This window comes from Pteropus vampyrus, unplaced genomic scaffold, assembly GCF_000151845.1.
Source record: "Pteropus vampyrus isolate Shadow unplaced genomic scaffold, Pvam_2.0 Scaffold212, whole genome shotgun sequence".
Lineage (NCBI taxonomy): Eukaryota > Metazoa > Chordata > Mammalia > Chiroptera > Pteropodidae > Pteropus > Pteropus vampyrus.
This window is the reverse complement of record NW_011888993.1, coordinates 1,241,296-1,257,872: the sequence shown is the minus strand read 5'-3', so window position 1 is coordinate 1,257,872 and position 16,577 is coordinate 1,241,296. Positions and strand designations below refer to the sequence as shown.

The window sequence follows — 16,577 nt, the reverse complement described above, 5'->3', positions numbered from 1 at the left end:
AAGAAAAAAAAGAAAAATTAAAAAACGAGGAAAAGGCAGCGGCATGGCCAGCCACCAGGACAGAGAGAGGCCCGTGACGGGGCGGCCGCTGACTGTCCCTGCCCCACTGGCCTCCCCAACCGGGCCTCCGATGGCCGGGCTAGACTTACAGATAGACAGACAGGTATTGCATATATCGAGTTTGGTTGGTTTGTTTCACACCAGATAACTCCACAGTCACAGCTGGAAGACATAGACCTGGGTGCCGGGGCCAAGGAGAGGGCAGGAGGAACTGCCACCCAAGGCCGGTCTCCAGGGACGGGGGACGAGTGGGTCCTTTGGCAAGAAGGGGGGTGCACAGAAGAGAGAGGGTGGGAGAGCAACTGACCCTGAGCCAGAGGGACGCCAGCCTGCGTGAGGTGGAACGGGGGAGTCTGGCTGTCGGCAGGGCGGCCACCCCACGGGGGGACCGCCTGGGGTCTCGCGTGCATGCGTGGCGTCTGGGGGGCTGGCCTGTGGCCCAGGGGCCGGGGCGCACCCCTGAGGTCTGTCTGCTGCTGCGGGCGGGGGCTTCGGAAAGGACCCCCGAGGAGCCCGGGGGTGGGGCTGGGGTGGCGGAGCACCAGGGAGCACCCCCAATGCAGCAGGAGCTGTGGTGACAGAGCCCAGGGCAGCGGGACGCAGGCGGGACGTGGAGCGAGCGCTCCGGGGGCTGCTTTTTTAGCGTGTGAGTTTCCTTTTTTTTTTAAAAAGTCTTCTTCTTCTTATTTTTTTTTTTTTTTACAAATAGAAATACATCCCTTTTCCATTTTTACTTTTTATTTCATGTCACTGTTTGTCTTTTTCTTTTTAACTACACGAGCAGGGCATGCAGCTAGCTACCTTTGCGCTGATATTGTTAAAGGTAATACTTATTTTCGGAAGGCAAGGCACATCATGTGGTAGAAAATTTCGTGCAAATTAGGAAACATGGACTTTTTTTAAGGTTTTTTTTTTTTGTATCCTTTTTTTAAAGAGGAGGGGGCGTGGTGGGGGCCGGGGGGTCTGGGGACGGGAGACAGAGCCAGGTATAATTTGCCATGCAGGGTCAGGCGCCGCGAGCTGCCGGCAGGAGCCAGGTCACAGGAGGCCTTGACGAAGCACCATGCAAAGTTAGGTCGCTGGGGGCTGCCGGGCGCCCCCTCCCTCCCCGCCTGCCCGCACCCTACGGTTCCCGGCTGAGAAGCTTCTGGACACCCCAGCTGCAAAACCCACCCCTCCTGCCCTCCCAAAGAGCGGCCCATGCTTTGGTCCCCAACGGCCACCTGGTGGAGGGGCCCTGGGGACAGACAGAAGAACCAAGGGTCCTTGAACCCCTCTGGACAATAGAAGGAGGGGCAGTGGGGAAGGGTCTTGGGTCTTTCTCTTTATGATCAAGTGGGTTCGCCAAGCCCCTTGGGCTGGTCTGGGAGGAAAGTCTGGTTTCTGGAGGTGGGGGGAGGCTGGCCGGGCCTGGGGGTACGGGGGAGGAGGGGGCAGGCTGGGAGCAGATGAGGCAGGCGGAGGCCCTGCCCAGGGCCATGGCTTTGGCCGAGGCCGGGGTGGGGTCGTGGTGGGGGAGACGTTCCCCAGCGCCAGGCATGGAGGCGGCCGGTGGGGGCTCAGGTAGATGGGCCAGGGTGGGGCTCCGTGTCTGGGCCTAGCGACCCTAGGACACCCCCTCCCAGTCCACCCGCCCAAGATGGCCTTCCGGGGTGGGGGCAGGGGTGGGGCCAGGGCGCCGGGTTGGGGTGCACCCGGTGTCCCCAGCTTAGTGTTTTGGAGCGGCTCAACGGAAACGCTTCGCAGACGGGAGGTCCCCACATGGCCGCCTCCCGCCAGGACCCCCACCTGTCCAGGGTTGCGAGGACTGCACTCCTTCTGGGGGCCCAGCTGCAACGCACCCCCGGGGCTGTGCCCCACTCTGGGGGGAGATAAAAGTGCAAACCGTGGTCCCCCTTTGGGCTGAGAGGCACCAGGGAGGGGGTGTCGCTCCAGGATGTAAGGCACTGGCAGAGGAGGCGTGGGGGGGCACACGGGCTTCCCCAGACACCGCCCCCACGCCCCAGCATGGAGGGACGCTCAGGGGACGCCCCGCTCTGCCCCTTGGGCCCACGGGGGGGAGGGGTCACATCTCTCTAGCTCTGAGGGGAGCATAGCAATGAGGGGTCAGTGACTAGAGGTGGCCAGGTTGTGGGGGAGGGGGTGTGGATATTCGGGGCCACGGCGGCTCAGCGGGGCAAGGGGGCGGGCGGCGGGAGTCAGGCACTTTAATCCACTCGCTCTCACCTCCCACCTCCCACCTCCCCCGGCCAAGCTGGTGGCGGGTCCTCCCCTCTCAGGGCTGGGTGGATGGAGACTCCAGGCTATACCCTTTCTTGGGGGGCTCTGGGTCTCTCCACTCCACCCCTCCCCGCCCCTCCCTCGGAAAGTGCATTTCTTACAGTGTGTGCAACGTGGATCCCTCCCATGGGTGTGGAGCAGGCGGGTGGGGGCGGGGGGCGGTTGGGGGGGCCTCCTGTGCCGTGGGGTGGGGCTGGGGGGCAATTGCATAGACTTCTCCTCCCAAGCGGGCAGGTGTGGGGCAGAAAGACCGAGTCCCGAGCCAGCCCAGCACACGCACTGGGGCGGGTGGAGGTCCCGCGACCGACCGACCGACCGACTGACCGACCGACCGCAGGACCCTCCTGAGAAGGAATCTGCCATGTGTCCTTGTCCCCCGGTGACGCCCGGCGTCTCCCACACCCTCTTCTGCCCTTGCCCCGTCCCTGCCCACCCCGGCCTCCACAGGGAGGCCCGGCCAGCGTCCGGGAGGCGGTGCCGGTGGGGGCGGGGGGGAGAGGTGGCCTTGCTGGGTGCCCTGCCCCGCGGGGCCTGGGCACGGGCGCCAGGCTGCGCTCACCTTCCGGAGCAGCAGCGAGAGATGAATAACTTAGGGAGACCCCTGCTGCAGCACTGTCCGCCACGTCCGCACGTCGCCGCGTCCGTCCGCACGTCGCCGCGTCGCCGCGCCCTCTCCCGAGGAGTGGCAGGTCCAGCCGCAGTGGCCCGAGAGTCTGAAGCTTTGCCGTCTTTACCTTTTGTCTTCTTGCTTGGGTGGGTTTATTTGTATGATTCTTTTTTTTCCCGTTTGTCTTTTATTTATTTTTTTTTTTTGGCGTTTTTTTCCTTTTTTTTTTTTCCTCTTGCGTGGATGTGTCTGTGTGTTTTGTCTTTTCGGCCGGGCTGGGGGTCGGCGGGGCGTTCTCGCTTGCTCTAACTTTCCACCGAAAACGTGGGCCAGGGGTCGGCTGTGCGGCGCCCCCCGGGACGAAGGAGCAGGGCGTGGGAAGAAATCCTTCTTACCCCAGATACCAGGACTGGCCCGGACGGCGAAGAAGCGAGGGGAGAGAGAGAGAGAGCGAGAGAGAGAGAGAGCGAGAGAGAGAGTGAGAGAGAGAGAAAGACAGAGAGAGAGAGAGAGAGTGGTCAGGCTCAGCCGCTGCCCACATCCAGCTCAGCCCACCTGGGACCCGGGGCCACTGTCTCCCCCATCCCAGACCTATCGTCACCCGCTGGGTGACCCTGGGCAAGTGGCTTTACCCCTGAACGGGCTGCCAGGTAAAACACGGGACGCCCAGTGAAGTCCGAACTCCCTACACACCTTGTGGTCTGAGTATACCCCTTGCAACTTTTGGGATATACTTACACCAAAAAAAAAAAAAAATTTTTTTTTGTTTTTGTTTTTGTTAATCCTCCCTTTTCTGGAACTCGAATCCACCTGAATGTCCTGTTGTTGTTTGCTAAATCTGGCAAGGGGAACCGTGAGCCTCATGGCTCTGAGTGTAAACGGGGGTGGGGGGGGTGGGGATATGGCTTCACTCTGCCTCCAAGGGCATCGTATGGCGCCACCTGACCAAGCACTGGGACCACGGTCGGTTGTTTCTTCTCTTTGAAAGAAACATTTAATGATCTCCCAAAACCCCGGTGAAGGAGGGACCCTCTTTCACAGTGGAGAAAACTGGGCTCAGGAAAGTCATTTCCTGAGGCCACTATCATGAGAGGGGCAGAGCCTGCTGACACGGGGCTGGGAGGTTCCAGTCTTGGCTCCGCCCCCTCCCAGGCTGACCGCCCCCCCCCTCCCCCGGCCTTGGCCCTCCAGGGAGTCATGGCCCCTACACCCCGGGAGAAAGGCCAAGCCGGCAGCGGCAGGGGCAGCTTCGGCCTCTGGCTCCACAGGGAAGCTGCAGTGCAGAACCTGCCCCTGGAAATGCACCTGGCCTGCCGGCCTGGGGTGGGCCTCGGGACCACCCCTCTTCCCTGAGGTCAGTGGTGCTGCAAACCGGCAGTACCCCACCACCCAGGACTTCAGCCAGGCTGCCTGCAGCTGCGGGCTGTCCCACCGGACTGGCGCCACGGCTCCCAGCCCCCACCTCCAGCCAAGTTCAAGTTCGTCCTGGCCATTACCTCATGTCTGGTTTCCTCTGGCAACCAGACAGACGCTGGGCGTGGCCCTCCCCAGTGGTGGCCGGCCTCCCCTCGGCCCTTCCTCTCTCCTTCCTCCCTTCCCAGGCTGGCTGCCAGGCTCTGGCCCCAGTGATGGGGGGGCACCCTCGACTCAACGCCCTCTCCTTCGTCAGGGGGAGACTGAGGCAGCGCCGTGCCAGGGGTGAGGTCCAGGCTCTGGCGGCGTGTGGCCCTGGGCCTAACCCCTTCGCCCCCTCGTTTACTCATCTGCTGAGCACAGGCGGGATGGGCTCTGGGCAGAAAGAGTCTGGTGTGAACTGCTCAGCCAGGGGGACCCCATCACATGCGGGAGGGGGCGGGGTGTCAGAGCCCTCAGAACCCCCCCTGGGGGCCAAAGTGATAGCTGTCTCAGGACTGAAGGGACTGATGGTGAAAGATGAAGGGGTGGGGGTGGTAATTGATCAGGGGACATCGATGCACATTGATCAGGGGAGAGGGTATACTGATGGCAGAGGGGATATTGATCAGGGGAGGGGCACTGATGTGGGGGAGGGGACACTGATCAGGGAGGGGTATTGATGTGGGGGAGGGGACATTGATCAGGAAGGGACACTGATGGGGGAGGGGACATTGATCAGGGAGGGCACTGATGTGGGGGAGGGGACATTGATCAGGGAGGGCACTGATGTGGGGGAGGGGACATTGATCAGGGAGGGCACTGATGTGGGGGAAGGCAGATGGAAGAGCTTGTGGTGAGGGGGAAAAGCTGCTGCAGGCTGGAGAGGGGGCCGAGGGGACAGAGGAAAGCACCCCCCACCACCAGCCACCCCCAACAGCCATGTCTGGGCCAGAAAACAGGCTTCTATGCCCTGAGGCCTTTGGGCAGGGGCTCCAAGTGGGGCGCAGAGTCTCAGGGGTTCCTGCTCCCCCTTCCCTCCCTTCTGTGGAGAGGGACGGGGGTGCCCTTAGGCCCGTGACCCGGGGTCCGGCCTATGCAGGTCCTCCACAGACCTGCCCTCCCAGCTTGCCCACACTGAAGGCCTCGCCTCCCCCATAACCTCGGCTCCCTCAAGAGTCCTTCCTCAGTCTGTCACCTCCCTGTCATGCCCCCCAATACCAGCCCCAGAAAGTTCTTTCCGACTCTCAAACCTAGCTGCGCCACCCCCCTTCGCTCTAGCCCTTCCGTGGCCCCCCCACGGCCCCCTGCCAAAGCCCAAGTTTGAGGTTTTCTACATCACCTCCACCCTGTGTCACTGCCGAGCCCCTGCCTGGACACCCTCATCCTTCTCTGCCTTTGCCACTGGATCCAACTGCTCCCCACCCAGGCAGCACCCTGGAGGCCCCCCCTTGGAGTTCTGCTAGCCTCGTCCCACCCTCTCCGGTCCCCAGAGACCCCCTGGCCAGGAGGAGGCAACAAGGAGCACGCAGAAGCAAAGGTGCTGTCATTGCCTGCCGTGTGTCCCTTCCCTCCAGGCTACCACTTGGGGCGGCACCCCCTGCAGAGGCGAGGTGGAGGGGGCTGGGGAAGGGCTGAGCGGGCAGGGCACCCCGTCGTTTGCACCAGCTTTATTTTCTGCAGTAATGGGGACATTCCCAGCCACCCATGGGGTGAGATGTGGCGGGGGAGGCGGGGGAGAGAGGAAACGCCCCGCGCTCTGAGCACTAAGTGGGGGGGGTGTTCACACCGCCAGGACTTAAGAGAGTTGGCTGCGGGGGCCCCGAAGCCCAAAGCAGGGAGACCCAGGGCCGCCCCAGCTCCTAGGTGACCCTGACCAAGTGAGCGCCCGTCTGGACCCCGGCTGGGGCTTGAGGCCAGAGTGGGGACGGAGGAGGACGGTCAGGGCCTCTTGAGCTGTGACCAGGCCAGCCTTGGAGGGTCCCCAGGAGGCTGGGCTGTGGCTGGAGGCAGCCGGGCCTGGTCAGTGTGGTGGCCTCTGGTCTCAGCCGAGGTGGGACGTGCGGCTGCCCTGCAGAGGGCCTACCCACAGCAGCCGAAGCCCCACGCTTGCTCTGTGGTTCTGGAGACCCACAGCGGCTGGGACTCTCGAGCGTCTGTGAGTCTGGGCCTCGGGCTTATCCTTGGGCCACTTTGCCCTCGGCCACCATCTCCCAACGCCATAGGGCACCGGGGGCTCTGGGGTCCCGCCACTGCCCCGGACACCGTCTGCCAATAGCCGCAGGCCTGCAGCCAGCACAGCACGACCCCTGACCTGAGGTCAAGTGTCAGGCCTCCCTCGCCCCCTCCCTAGCTCCGCCAGAAGCTGGGAGCCAGAGTCCCGGTTCTGGACCCATCGGGCTCTGTCCTCGTGGCTCTGCAGCCTAGGACGACTCACTCTCCTTCTCGGAGTCCCCTGGTCTTGTCCTCGGCTGGCCCCTTCCCGCCTGGCAGGCTGGAGCCCGCGGTGGTGGGGGTACGTGCCCTGCTAGGAGGCCCCACCCCCTGCCACAGGCTGCCTCAGTTTCACCCCCTGCCCCAGCCTCCTGGAGTCCTCCTCCACCAGCCCCCACCCTCCTTGCCCGCGGTCCCTCTGGCTGGGGCATGGAAGGGGTAGAGACCAGGGGCTTGCAAGCTCGGGCAGCGTGCTGTGTGATCCTGGGCAAATCCCTCGCCTCTGCAAGCCTCAGTCTCCCCAGCTGGACAAATGGGTCCAGGATGGCAATGGCCCTGAGGGTCCCCCGTGGGAAGCTGCAGGCAGCTTTGGGCCCTGGAAGGGTGTGGGGGGCTGGTCGGGGGTACGGCGGCGGGGGCGGCGGGGGACCCAGCAGGCCGGCCTCTCCCTGTGCGCCCGGGCGGGCCCCTGTGCCCTGGCCCTCCCTCCCCCGCGCCAGCCGGCCTCTCGGCCCCTACCTGTGCCTGATAAATGCCCGCTGGATCCCTTGGTCCTAATCCCACAAAGGAACGGTTTGCAGGGGACGTGCCGGGCGTAGAGTAGGCTGCAGGGAGGAGAGAGACCGAGAGCCCGTTAGCAAGGGGGCTGCGCGGGAGCACCCAGAGAGGGTGGCCGCTGCCCAGGGCCACAGAGCGCTCGGAGCCCTCCCCGGCCGACCCGGGTCCCCAGAAAAGCCTAGCCGCGGGCCGGGGTCGTGTGGGAGGGGCGTCTGCCAGGAGCGAAGACGGCACAGGACGCAAAATTCGTAATTCAGAAACCGCCTGTGGACCGTTCAGGGCGTTCCACTGCCTGGGCCGCCCTGCGCCCGCGGCCTGCACCCCACACGGCCTGCACCCCAAAGCACGGGCACCATCAATCACTGAGGGTGTGTCATTGATTAATTTTCCTCCCGGAGAGGCACGCGGAAGGCTGGGTGTCTGCACCCACATGCACACGTGAATTTATATTTTAACCTCACCGATTACATTTCGTTGGTGAGTGAATAATTTACAGCTGGGCCGTGACGGCGGGAGTCGGGGGCCTCAGACAGGCTGGGACTGGGCTGGTGGGAGGGCGCCCGCGGGTCTCACCCAGAGCGAGGAGAAGTGAGAGGCAGTGAAGACTCGGGGGCTAAGGGCGGGGGGAGCAGGCTGGACGTGTAGTTAAAAACCGGGCGCACGGAAGGAGAGGGAACCCACGTTTATTCTGCATCTACTGAGTACGTACTGCATGCTGGCACTGGCGTCATCCCGTTTAGCCCTCGGTGGCCTCAGCGAAGCCGACATAACTAGTCCCCCATCTCGCAGAGAAAGCAGGTGGTCTGCGGTCCCCAGCCCCGCGCCTGACGCCTCCCTGAACGTGATCCCTGACCTACTTTGCCGCTCTACGCGTCTGGCACTGTGATTGTCCCATTTTTTTTGGCTCAGAAAACAGGCTCAGAGAGGGGAGGACATTTGCCCAAGGTCACACAGGCAGCGAGCTGCAGAGGCCGGATCCACACTCAGCATCCCGCACTCATCTGTGTTCGGACAGAACCCGGACAGAACCCGTCCGCTAGTACCTAAAGCGGCCCTGGGTCTCGGCAGGGATGCCTGAGGCTTGGGGGAGGGAACATCGGGGGTGAGGGGTGCCCGTGCAGGGAAGAAGGCCCACGGCCCGGGGGGAACTGCTGGTCCCTCCCGCTTGGGGGGGTCAGGAACCTCATTTGGGGAGCGAAGGAGAGACACTCAAAAAGGCAGTCGGGGGCAGAACGAGGTGGCGGGGAGCAGCCTGAGAGTCTGCCCAGGGCCCCCCACTGGGGCGGCTCAGCCTGAGAGGAGGCAGGGCGGGTGCTCCAGGTACTGGGCACTGGGAGGACAGTAGGCTCTGTGGGCTTGAGGGACGCAGCCTGGTGAAGATCGAGTGGCCCATGAAGGCTACTCTGGGGTCCGGGGAGAGGCTGGGTGCAGAGCCCGTGCTGAAGGGGTGGACCCCAGGACGGGGGCTTGGGAGCAGGGGGCCTGTGGGGGCTCGCGAGCTGTAATCGGGAGCCACGTCCAGAGAGTGGGAGGGTCTGGGAGGTGAGGAGACAACCCAGGGCCTTCTGGGGTCAGGCAGATGGGGACCGTCCCATCGACAGGGCCAGGTCCCTGGTGAGAACAGGGCCTGTTGTGGCAGCTTCTGCCCAAGAACTGAGAACTCTGAAATTCTCACGTGAAATGTCGTGATTTTAACACTGCGACGACAGACTCTCACCTTCCACACAGGGCACCCGGGGGTCTGGCCTTTGGGCCCCGGTGGAGACTTTTACCTGCTGTGCCCGCTGTGCCCGTGGGGGAGGAGGGCTCAGGGCCCAGAGTGGGCACACGTTGACTCTGGGCCACTTGGCCGAGGGGGCAGACTGCAGACTTGCCCCTGCTGCTCCCTAAGGCTGCCCTGACCCATACAGGCCTGGCCTTGTGGCACCCCCAGGCCTGTCTGTGGACACACCAAACTCGCCGGCACCCGCCAGGTCCCAGCAGTCGGGGAGGGGAGTGGGGGGCCCACGGGCACCGCTTCCCCGAGTGCTTACAGGGCGAGGTCGGCGACGTGCTTCCTCCCTCGGAGGTGGGTTTGGTGACAGGGGGGAGCGCCAGCCTCGGCAGCCCGGGGGGCGGGGGTGCCAGCATCTGAGCAGAAAGGCAGTGACTGGACATTTTGAGCTGACCACTTCCATTTAACTGGGGGGAACAGAGAGACAGGTGGTTAAGGCGGCGGCACCCCCTCCGCCTCGGGCTGCCGTCCTCAGCCCTGCCGGGTGGGGGACAAGGCTGGCGTGGCCGGACGAGTTTGGTGGGTCCCGCAGGCCCACAGGCCTCCAGCGTCCTGGGGCCATGCGCCCTCCCTCTCAAGCCGCCTGGTACCGCTGGCTTTCCTGCCCCACGAGGCCCAGACGCCCGGGGTGGCCTCACGGCCGTATGCCTCTCCTCGCTTGTCACCAGGACCTACCATCCACCGCCACGCTCACGGTTCCAAAACCGGAAAAGCTCTGACCACTGGACGTTCCGCGTGGACGCCTGGCAAAAGCCAGCCTGGCCGCGGCTGCGGCCCGCGTCTGATCTCACAGAACTTTGTGAAGCACACGCGTCCACGCTCACATCTGAGAAAGGCTGGGGGACCCCCGCTGCTCACAGCTCCGTTTCAACTCGAGGATGCACGCAGGGCCGCCGGCCCGCGAGGTCACGTGCGGCTGTGTGCTGGCAGGCTGCCCACACTCACCGGTCCAGGCTGCTGGCTGGCTGGGTCGCAGGCCAGCGAGACGAGATCTTTGAGCGGGTCCTGCGGGTTGAGGTGAGGTGGGTAGCGGATGGCCGTGTGTGGGAAGTAGGTGGAGGCCGTCTGCGGCAGGATGGAGGTCGTGGGGAAGTGCAGGGTGGAGGACGGGTGAGGGCTCCGGGCGATCCCTGTGGACAGGGGACAGGGCGGTCACCGTGGGCTCTGGCTCGTTCGCTCCGCTGGGCCAGGCCTGCCATTCGCACGCCCGAGCTGGGGGCTTTCAGGGAAAACCCTCGAGGTTCCTGTGTCATCCCTGCGTTTTAAAACCTTTTTTAACAGAGAATGACGTGGTGGCTCTCAGAGGTTATGCCTCTGCCCCATGCCACACGGCAGGGTCCGAGCCCAGGTCACCTGGCCCCAGCCTAACCGTGGGCTCGGCTAGCTCCTTCTGTAAAGGACAGGGTAGTCAATGTGTTTTTGTAATTGAAATATAATTTGCATCCTACAAAATTCACCTATTTAAAGTATGTAATTCGACGGTGTTTGGCACATACACAGACGGTGCAACCATCTCTACGATCTCTTCTGGAAAATTTTCGCCATCCTAAAAAGAATCCCCGTCCCCATCAGCAGTCCCTCCCCAACCCCCTCTCCAGCCCCTGGTACCCACGAAACCCACTGTGTCCCTGTGCGTGTGCCTGTTCTGGACGTGTCACATACAACATGGCACCACACGCTGTGTGGCCTTGTGCGTCTGTTTTCTCTCAGTGAGAGCCGTGTGTTCAAGGTCCATCCATGTCGTAGCACCTCGTGCCTTTTCATGACCGAATAATATTTCACTGTATTTGCTTTTTTTCCCTTTTTCTAAACAATTCAGTGGCTTTTATTATATCCACTCTCTAATTCCAGAACATTTTTGTCACCTCGAAAAGAAGCCTTGTGCCCATTGGTGGTCACTCCCCCTCCCTCTCTCTCTCCAGCCCCTGGCCAGATAGGAAACGTTTTTGGCTTTTTGGGGCCACGTGGTCTCTGTCGCAGCTACTCGACTCTGCCACCCTGGCCTGATCGCCACTACTGATGACATGCGAATGAAGGGTGTGGCAGTGGGTCAATAAAACATTATTTATGAGAACAGGCGCTGTGGGCCCTGGATTGCCACCCGCTGGTCTAAGCCACTGGGTTGATTTCTGCCCGTTGCCCTGTACGCGTCTGCCCTTGTATGGAACTAAGTCGTTATCATCGTGACAGTGGGGTACCAGGTGATATTCCAGACCTTTCCAGGACTTAACTCATTCAGTCCTAATGTCAGCCCTGGTGGGGGGGGTGAGCCCCCACTGACAGACGAGCAAAGGGAGGGCCAGGCACGGAGTGACCAGCGTGGCTCACATGCCGTGGTTGCTGGCCTCTGTTTCCTTGCGCTGTGAGCGTGACATTTCCTGGCCGTGTGGCCGGGAGCATCCCCGTGTCACCCGCGTGGCCTGTGTGTGTCCGGCCACGCACCGGGCGCGTCCACCCCCTTCTGTGACCGCCTGACACTGTCGTCTGAGAACTGTGACATAAAAGCCACAGGCTGCACCTCCTTCTCATGCCAAAGGGGAAACTGAGGCCCAGAGAGACAGTCAGGCCTGGGAGCCCCCGGGAGGCTACAGCGGCAGAGGCCGCCCCGCCCGCCCGCCTGGCCCGGCCCGGCGCTCACCGCTGTGCACGGCGATGACCGGCCGGTGGTGCTGGGTGAAGCTGGAGAGGCGCGGTGAGTCCTGGGGCGACGGGCTGTTGAAAGGCGACTTGTCCACCTCCGTCTTCTTCACCGGGGACGAGATGCCTGTGTGGGAAGCGCGGGGGGCCGCGGGGCTCAGCACGGCAGCTCTGCTCCCAGGCCCACCCCCCTCCTCGCCCCTCTTTCCTCCAGGAGCCCATGGGCGAGGGGGCGGGGGACCCATTTTACAGACGGAGCAAACTGAGGCTCAGAGCAGGGAGGGGGCGCTGCTCGGGGTCCGTGGCCATGGTGTCCCCAACCCGGCCCCCAGCCTTCTCTCCTCCCAGAGACAGGCCCCCCCGGGGGCACACCTGAGCCCCGGAGAAGGCAGAAGGGCTAGCCGAGAGGACGCCACAGCCCCCGAGCAGCGGCGTGCACGTCCCCACGTCCTCGCCAGGAAGGGACCCTTCCGTGCAGGACCAGCGTTTGGCTTACGTGAGCTACGACGCGTGAAGCCAGCAGACCAGGGCCTGGCACACGGCCGCCCGCTGGAACCGCTTGCTAACTGTCATGCCCCTGGCCGTGGGAAACTCTGACAGCTCAGCCCCTTGCCCCTTGCCCCCGAGAGAGTGGATGGTGAAACGTGAACGCACAGGGAATCTATGGAGACCCCGGCGCAGAGCAAACGCCAGCTCAGGAAGGACCGCTGTCAGCGTGACGTGGAGGGCGGACCACTCCAGTGCCGGGCATGCGCCAGCCCTGAGGAGCCTTGCGTGCCCCTTGCCCTCTGCCTGTACCCCCACTTCTGCCGCCCTCTGGATGTGAGAGCTGCCGATGGCGGTGTGCCCCCAAAATGCAGAGCCCGGGGCCCGGCTCCATGTCTGGAGCTGGACTCTCAGAGAGGTTGAGCCGGAGGGGGATGTGCTTAGAAACTATTTTTAAATTTATTTGGGCGTGAAATGCACCCACTGAGATCATGGCGAGGGGTCTGACTTTCCTGCAACCCAGCGCGAGGTCCCCTGCTCCGGGGTCTCCTCCATCACGGCCGTCCCGGGCACTGTGCAGGGCTGAGTGGCATCCTGGGCTCCCACCCACTCGATGCCAGGAGACCCCGTGACAACCACAGATGTCCCCGGATGTGGCCGTGTCCCCTGTGGGCAGAGTCACCCCAGTTGGAAACCCTGCCGTCCTCTGAGGCATGCTGTCGCTGCTCCTGGGGTCTGTCCCCGTGCTTCCGAGGGCGGGCATCTGTCTGCACGTGTCCCCCAGCCCTGTCCCCTTCCTCTCGTGGCATTTCCATATGGGGAGATTGCTGTCTTCTCTAACAGCACAGCTTGGGGTGAACCAGATCTGGGGACCAGGCACCCCGATGGCTACTCAGGCTGTCAAGTGCCTTCGCTGTTACACAGCCCGCTGCCCTCAGCAGCCCTGAGGACATGCCGAGCTGTGTGAGGGAGCGTGTCCTGGCACGTGGGTCGCTGGCCTTTCCCCAGGACCAAGGGCTGTGGGCAGGGGAGGCGGCTGGCCCCGTAGGCTCTGCGTGTGCGTGTGTGCACGGGGGCCTATGGCAGACAGGTTAGGGCTGTCAGACCCTCGCCCGGGGGGAGTTCCAGATGGGCCTGCCCTGGATGGAAACAGCCTGCTGTGGCCCCACCGTCTGGGGTTTCCTGCGCCGGCCCGGCCTGCAGGGCCCGTGGAGGGGCAGGCGGAGAAGCAGGCGGCAGGGGAGCCGGTGCATGTGCTGCCTGCGGCACCCCTCGGTGCTCCCGGGCAGGCTCCGGAGGGCCCTAAGCCCGCAGCCACAGCTGGGGGTCCCGTCTGTTCAGCAAACAGGCCTGTACTGCCCACATCTGAGCCTCCGCCGCCCGGTCCAGTTAACAAATGCCCGTACGGTCCCCATCCAAGCCACTGCCTCTCCATGTAACCTGTAGCGTCCCTCACCTGAGCGGCCACCTTTCTCCCAACACACACATGTAAAGGCCCGTCGCACCCAAGCAGGCTGTCTGTCCCCATCGGAGGGTGCACCTTCATGACACACGTGCCTGACATGAACACTGTGCCTGTCACGAGCACATGTGCCTGTCACGAACACTGTGCCTGTCACGAGCACATGTGCCTGTCATGAACACGTGTGCCTGTCATGAACGCACGTGCCTCTCACAAACACTGTGCCTGTCACGAACGCATGTGCCTGTCACGAACACGCATAGCTGTCACGAATACTGTGCCTGTCATGAACACTGTGCCTGTAGGTCCTCACTGGTGTTCACCTTCACTAACACATGTGCCTATCGCAAACACGTATGCCTGTCACGAACGCGTGTGCTTGTCACGAACACGTGTGCCTATCACGAACACACGTGTCTGTCATGAACACATGTGTCTGTCACGAACACGTGTGCCTATCGGTCCCCGTCGGAGCACATGCTCTTCAGTGACCAAGCAGGCCCGTGTATCTCCCATCTGAGCGCCCACCACGCGCAGGACAAACAAGGCTGTTGCCCACCAGAATGCCGGCTCCACCGGGCTGGGGTCGGCTCTCGCTGACGGCTATGTCTCCGGGGCCCCAGAGCACAGGTGACCGTGTGGTGAACGGGCGGGGGGCTTGGTTCTACTGAGACCGGCACCCGCTCTGCGGTAAGGCCACCCCTCGGCACTGCGGACACTGGGCTGGGTCACTCCTGTGGGGCAGCATCCCTGCCCAGCCCCTCAATGCCAGGAGCCCCCCATCACGACAACCACAGATGTCCCCAGACACGGCCCCATGGTCCCCACTGAAGACCCCTACAAGGTCTTGGGCAGAGCGCTCAGAGCCTGCTCCCACATCATCCTCACAGCTGCCCACCCGATGCAGGGCTAACGGGAGCCACCCCCACTTCACAGACGTGAAGACTGAGGCCTGAGGAAAGAAGTCACTTGCTGGAGGCCACAGAGTCAGCAAGCGGTGGGCTGGGATTCAGACCCAACTCTAACTCCACAGGCCACGGTCTGCCACCCTGTCCTGCCTGCGAGTTCAAACAGAAAGGGGAGCCCCAGGGGACAGAGAAGGGAAATGGGGTTGCCCGCTTCACCCAGGTGACCCGTCTATGTGTGGGGCACACGTCCCCGGCGGGAGGGCCGCAGAAACAGGAGAAACAAAGCACCCCGGGAGCTAAGCAGAAGGTGTCCTCTTTCTGCCCTGCTTGGATGGGCAATCTGGGAAGGAGGCCTCCGGAGGTGGTCAGGAGGAGAAAGGGCACGGAGCGGGCGAAGGCCTGGAAGCTGGCTCACGGGGCCTGAGAGGTGTGGCTGCAGGGGTCTGGCCCGGGTGGGGCTGGCAGAGTGTGGTGCTGGGGTGGAGGGTAACTAAGGGCTGCCCGAAGGAGCCAATACAGAGGAAGGGAGAGAGCGCTCTAATCAGCTTAACCCCCTTAATGAGCAGCTAATTGGGGGCTGTCTAGACAGGAAGCTGGGGGAGGCCAGGAGGAGGTGGGGCGGGGGAGGGAGAGGAGGAGACAAGAATCCATCTCCCCTAGGCTTCTAGCACCTATGGGGCAGGGGCGGCCTTCACTGCCGTTTACTGAGGCTCCCAGAGGAGGGTGAGTTTGTCATCGGTGGAGGCAACCAATGGCAGACAGCGGGGGACAGACCCCCCTGTGCCACCCCCTTCCGGCTCTGAGCGGGTTCCTCCTTGTCCCCTCATCACTGCCATTCAGGGCGGGCAGGTCACGCCAAGCCCCAGCCACCCCAGCGACTCGCTCTAACCTCTCCTTCCTCGTAAAAGTTTGTTTTTCTTTTTTTGGGCTTCCTGAGTTGAAAGCTTGGTTTTTTATTTCCAACTTTTTTCCTAATCGATAGACTTAGGGCTATAATCGTCCCTCTCAGGGATGGTGCGGCTACATCTCGGAGGCTGTCTTTCAGCTCTAAGTGGTATACACTTTACGTGCAGGCAGCCTCTTTAATCATAGTCAGCGAGATGTGCTTTTGAGTTCCCGATCAGTAAATGAGAGAGCAGAAGTCTCCCAATATCCACTCTACTCTTCTTTAGTAGCAAAACCCGTAAATTTGAGACGTACACGTAACTGCCCCAAGTAAGACTACAGTTCCCGGTGTCCCCTGCAGCACACAGTACGGCCACATTACTAGCTCAGGGACACAGAGATAAGCAGAACAGGTAAGTGCATCTTCTGAAAATTATTCTTAAAGGGAGAGGACATGCCCAGATTTGACCCTTCTTTCTTGCTGGCTGGAATGCAGACATGATGGCTAGAGCGCCAGCAGTTATCTTGGACCATGAGGTGGGAATGAAAACCACATTCGGTGGAGCATAAGGCAGGAGCCCAAGTCCCTCACATCACACACCTGCCCAGGGCTGCTGATGGCTGGCCATTTACTGGTGAGAGAAATGTACCGTCCGTTTGGGTTGTCCGTTTCTCACAATCAAACTTAAACTTTACTGAATACAGGGTCTTTATAGAGACAAACCTGACAGAGATGAGGAACTCACAAAGACAGAACCATAGAGACACTCTGACCCATAAATTAGAGCCTAATAAATACAGAGACAGGTCCTCCCAGAGTTAGGTACCTGCTCTGGAAGCCACACCATACAAGAGGGAGGACCCTGGGGGCATCAATTGTCACGACCAGATGTGTTAGACACCAATTCGGAGATGGGAATTTTATAGACGTGAGCGACAATAAACTCTCCTGTTTCCTGGGCACTTACACGTGCCAGACTGTTGCTTTACACACATTCTATCATTTCCTCCTTCCGATTTTCTTAAAGAAGAGTTATCTCATTACTCCCATTTTGGAGATGAAAAAACCAAGGGTCAGAGAAGTTAAGTCACCTG

General features: G+C 62.1%; 1 protein-coding gene across 6 annotated transcripts in view; it reads right to left on the bottom strand.

Moving 5' to 3' along the window:
- Positions 1–780: 780 nt before the first annotated feature.
- NFIC (nuclear factor I C) overlaps positions 781–16,577 on the bottom strand; it is a 63,200-nt gene continuing 47,403 nt past the window's right edge. For 3 of the 6 annotated variants that reach the window (XM_011372662.2, XM_011372664.2, XM_011372663.2), the window contains 5 exons: positions 11,743–11,868; positions 10,050–10,234; positions 9,364–9,511; positions 7,292–7,377; positions 781–3,356 (listed from right to left, as the gene is read on the bottom strand). In XM_011372662.2, the coding sequence (XP_011370964.1) occupies positions 3,339–3,356; positions 7,292–7,377; positions 9,364–9,511; positions 10,050–10,234; positions 11,743–11,868 (563 nt within the window). In that variant the 3' untranslated portion in view covers positions 781–3,338. The remainder of the gene's footprint in view (positions 3,357–7,291; positions 7,378–9,363; positions 9,512–10,049; positions 10,235–11,742; positions 11,869–16,577) is intronic. The other 3 variants (XM_023538118.1, XM_011372665.2, XM_011372666.2) reach the window with 3 other exon arrangements.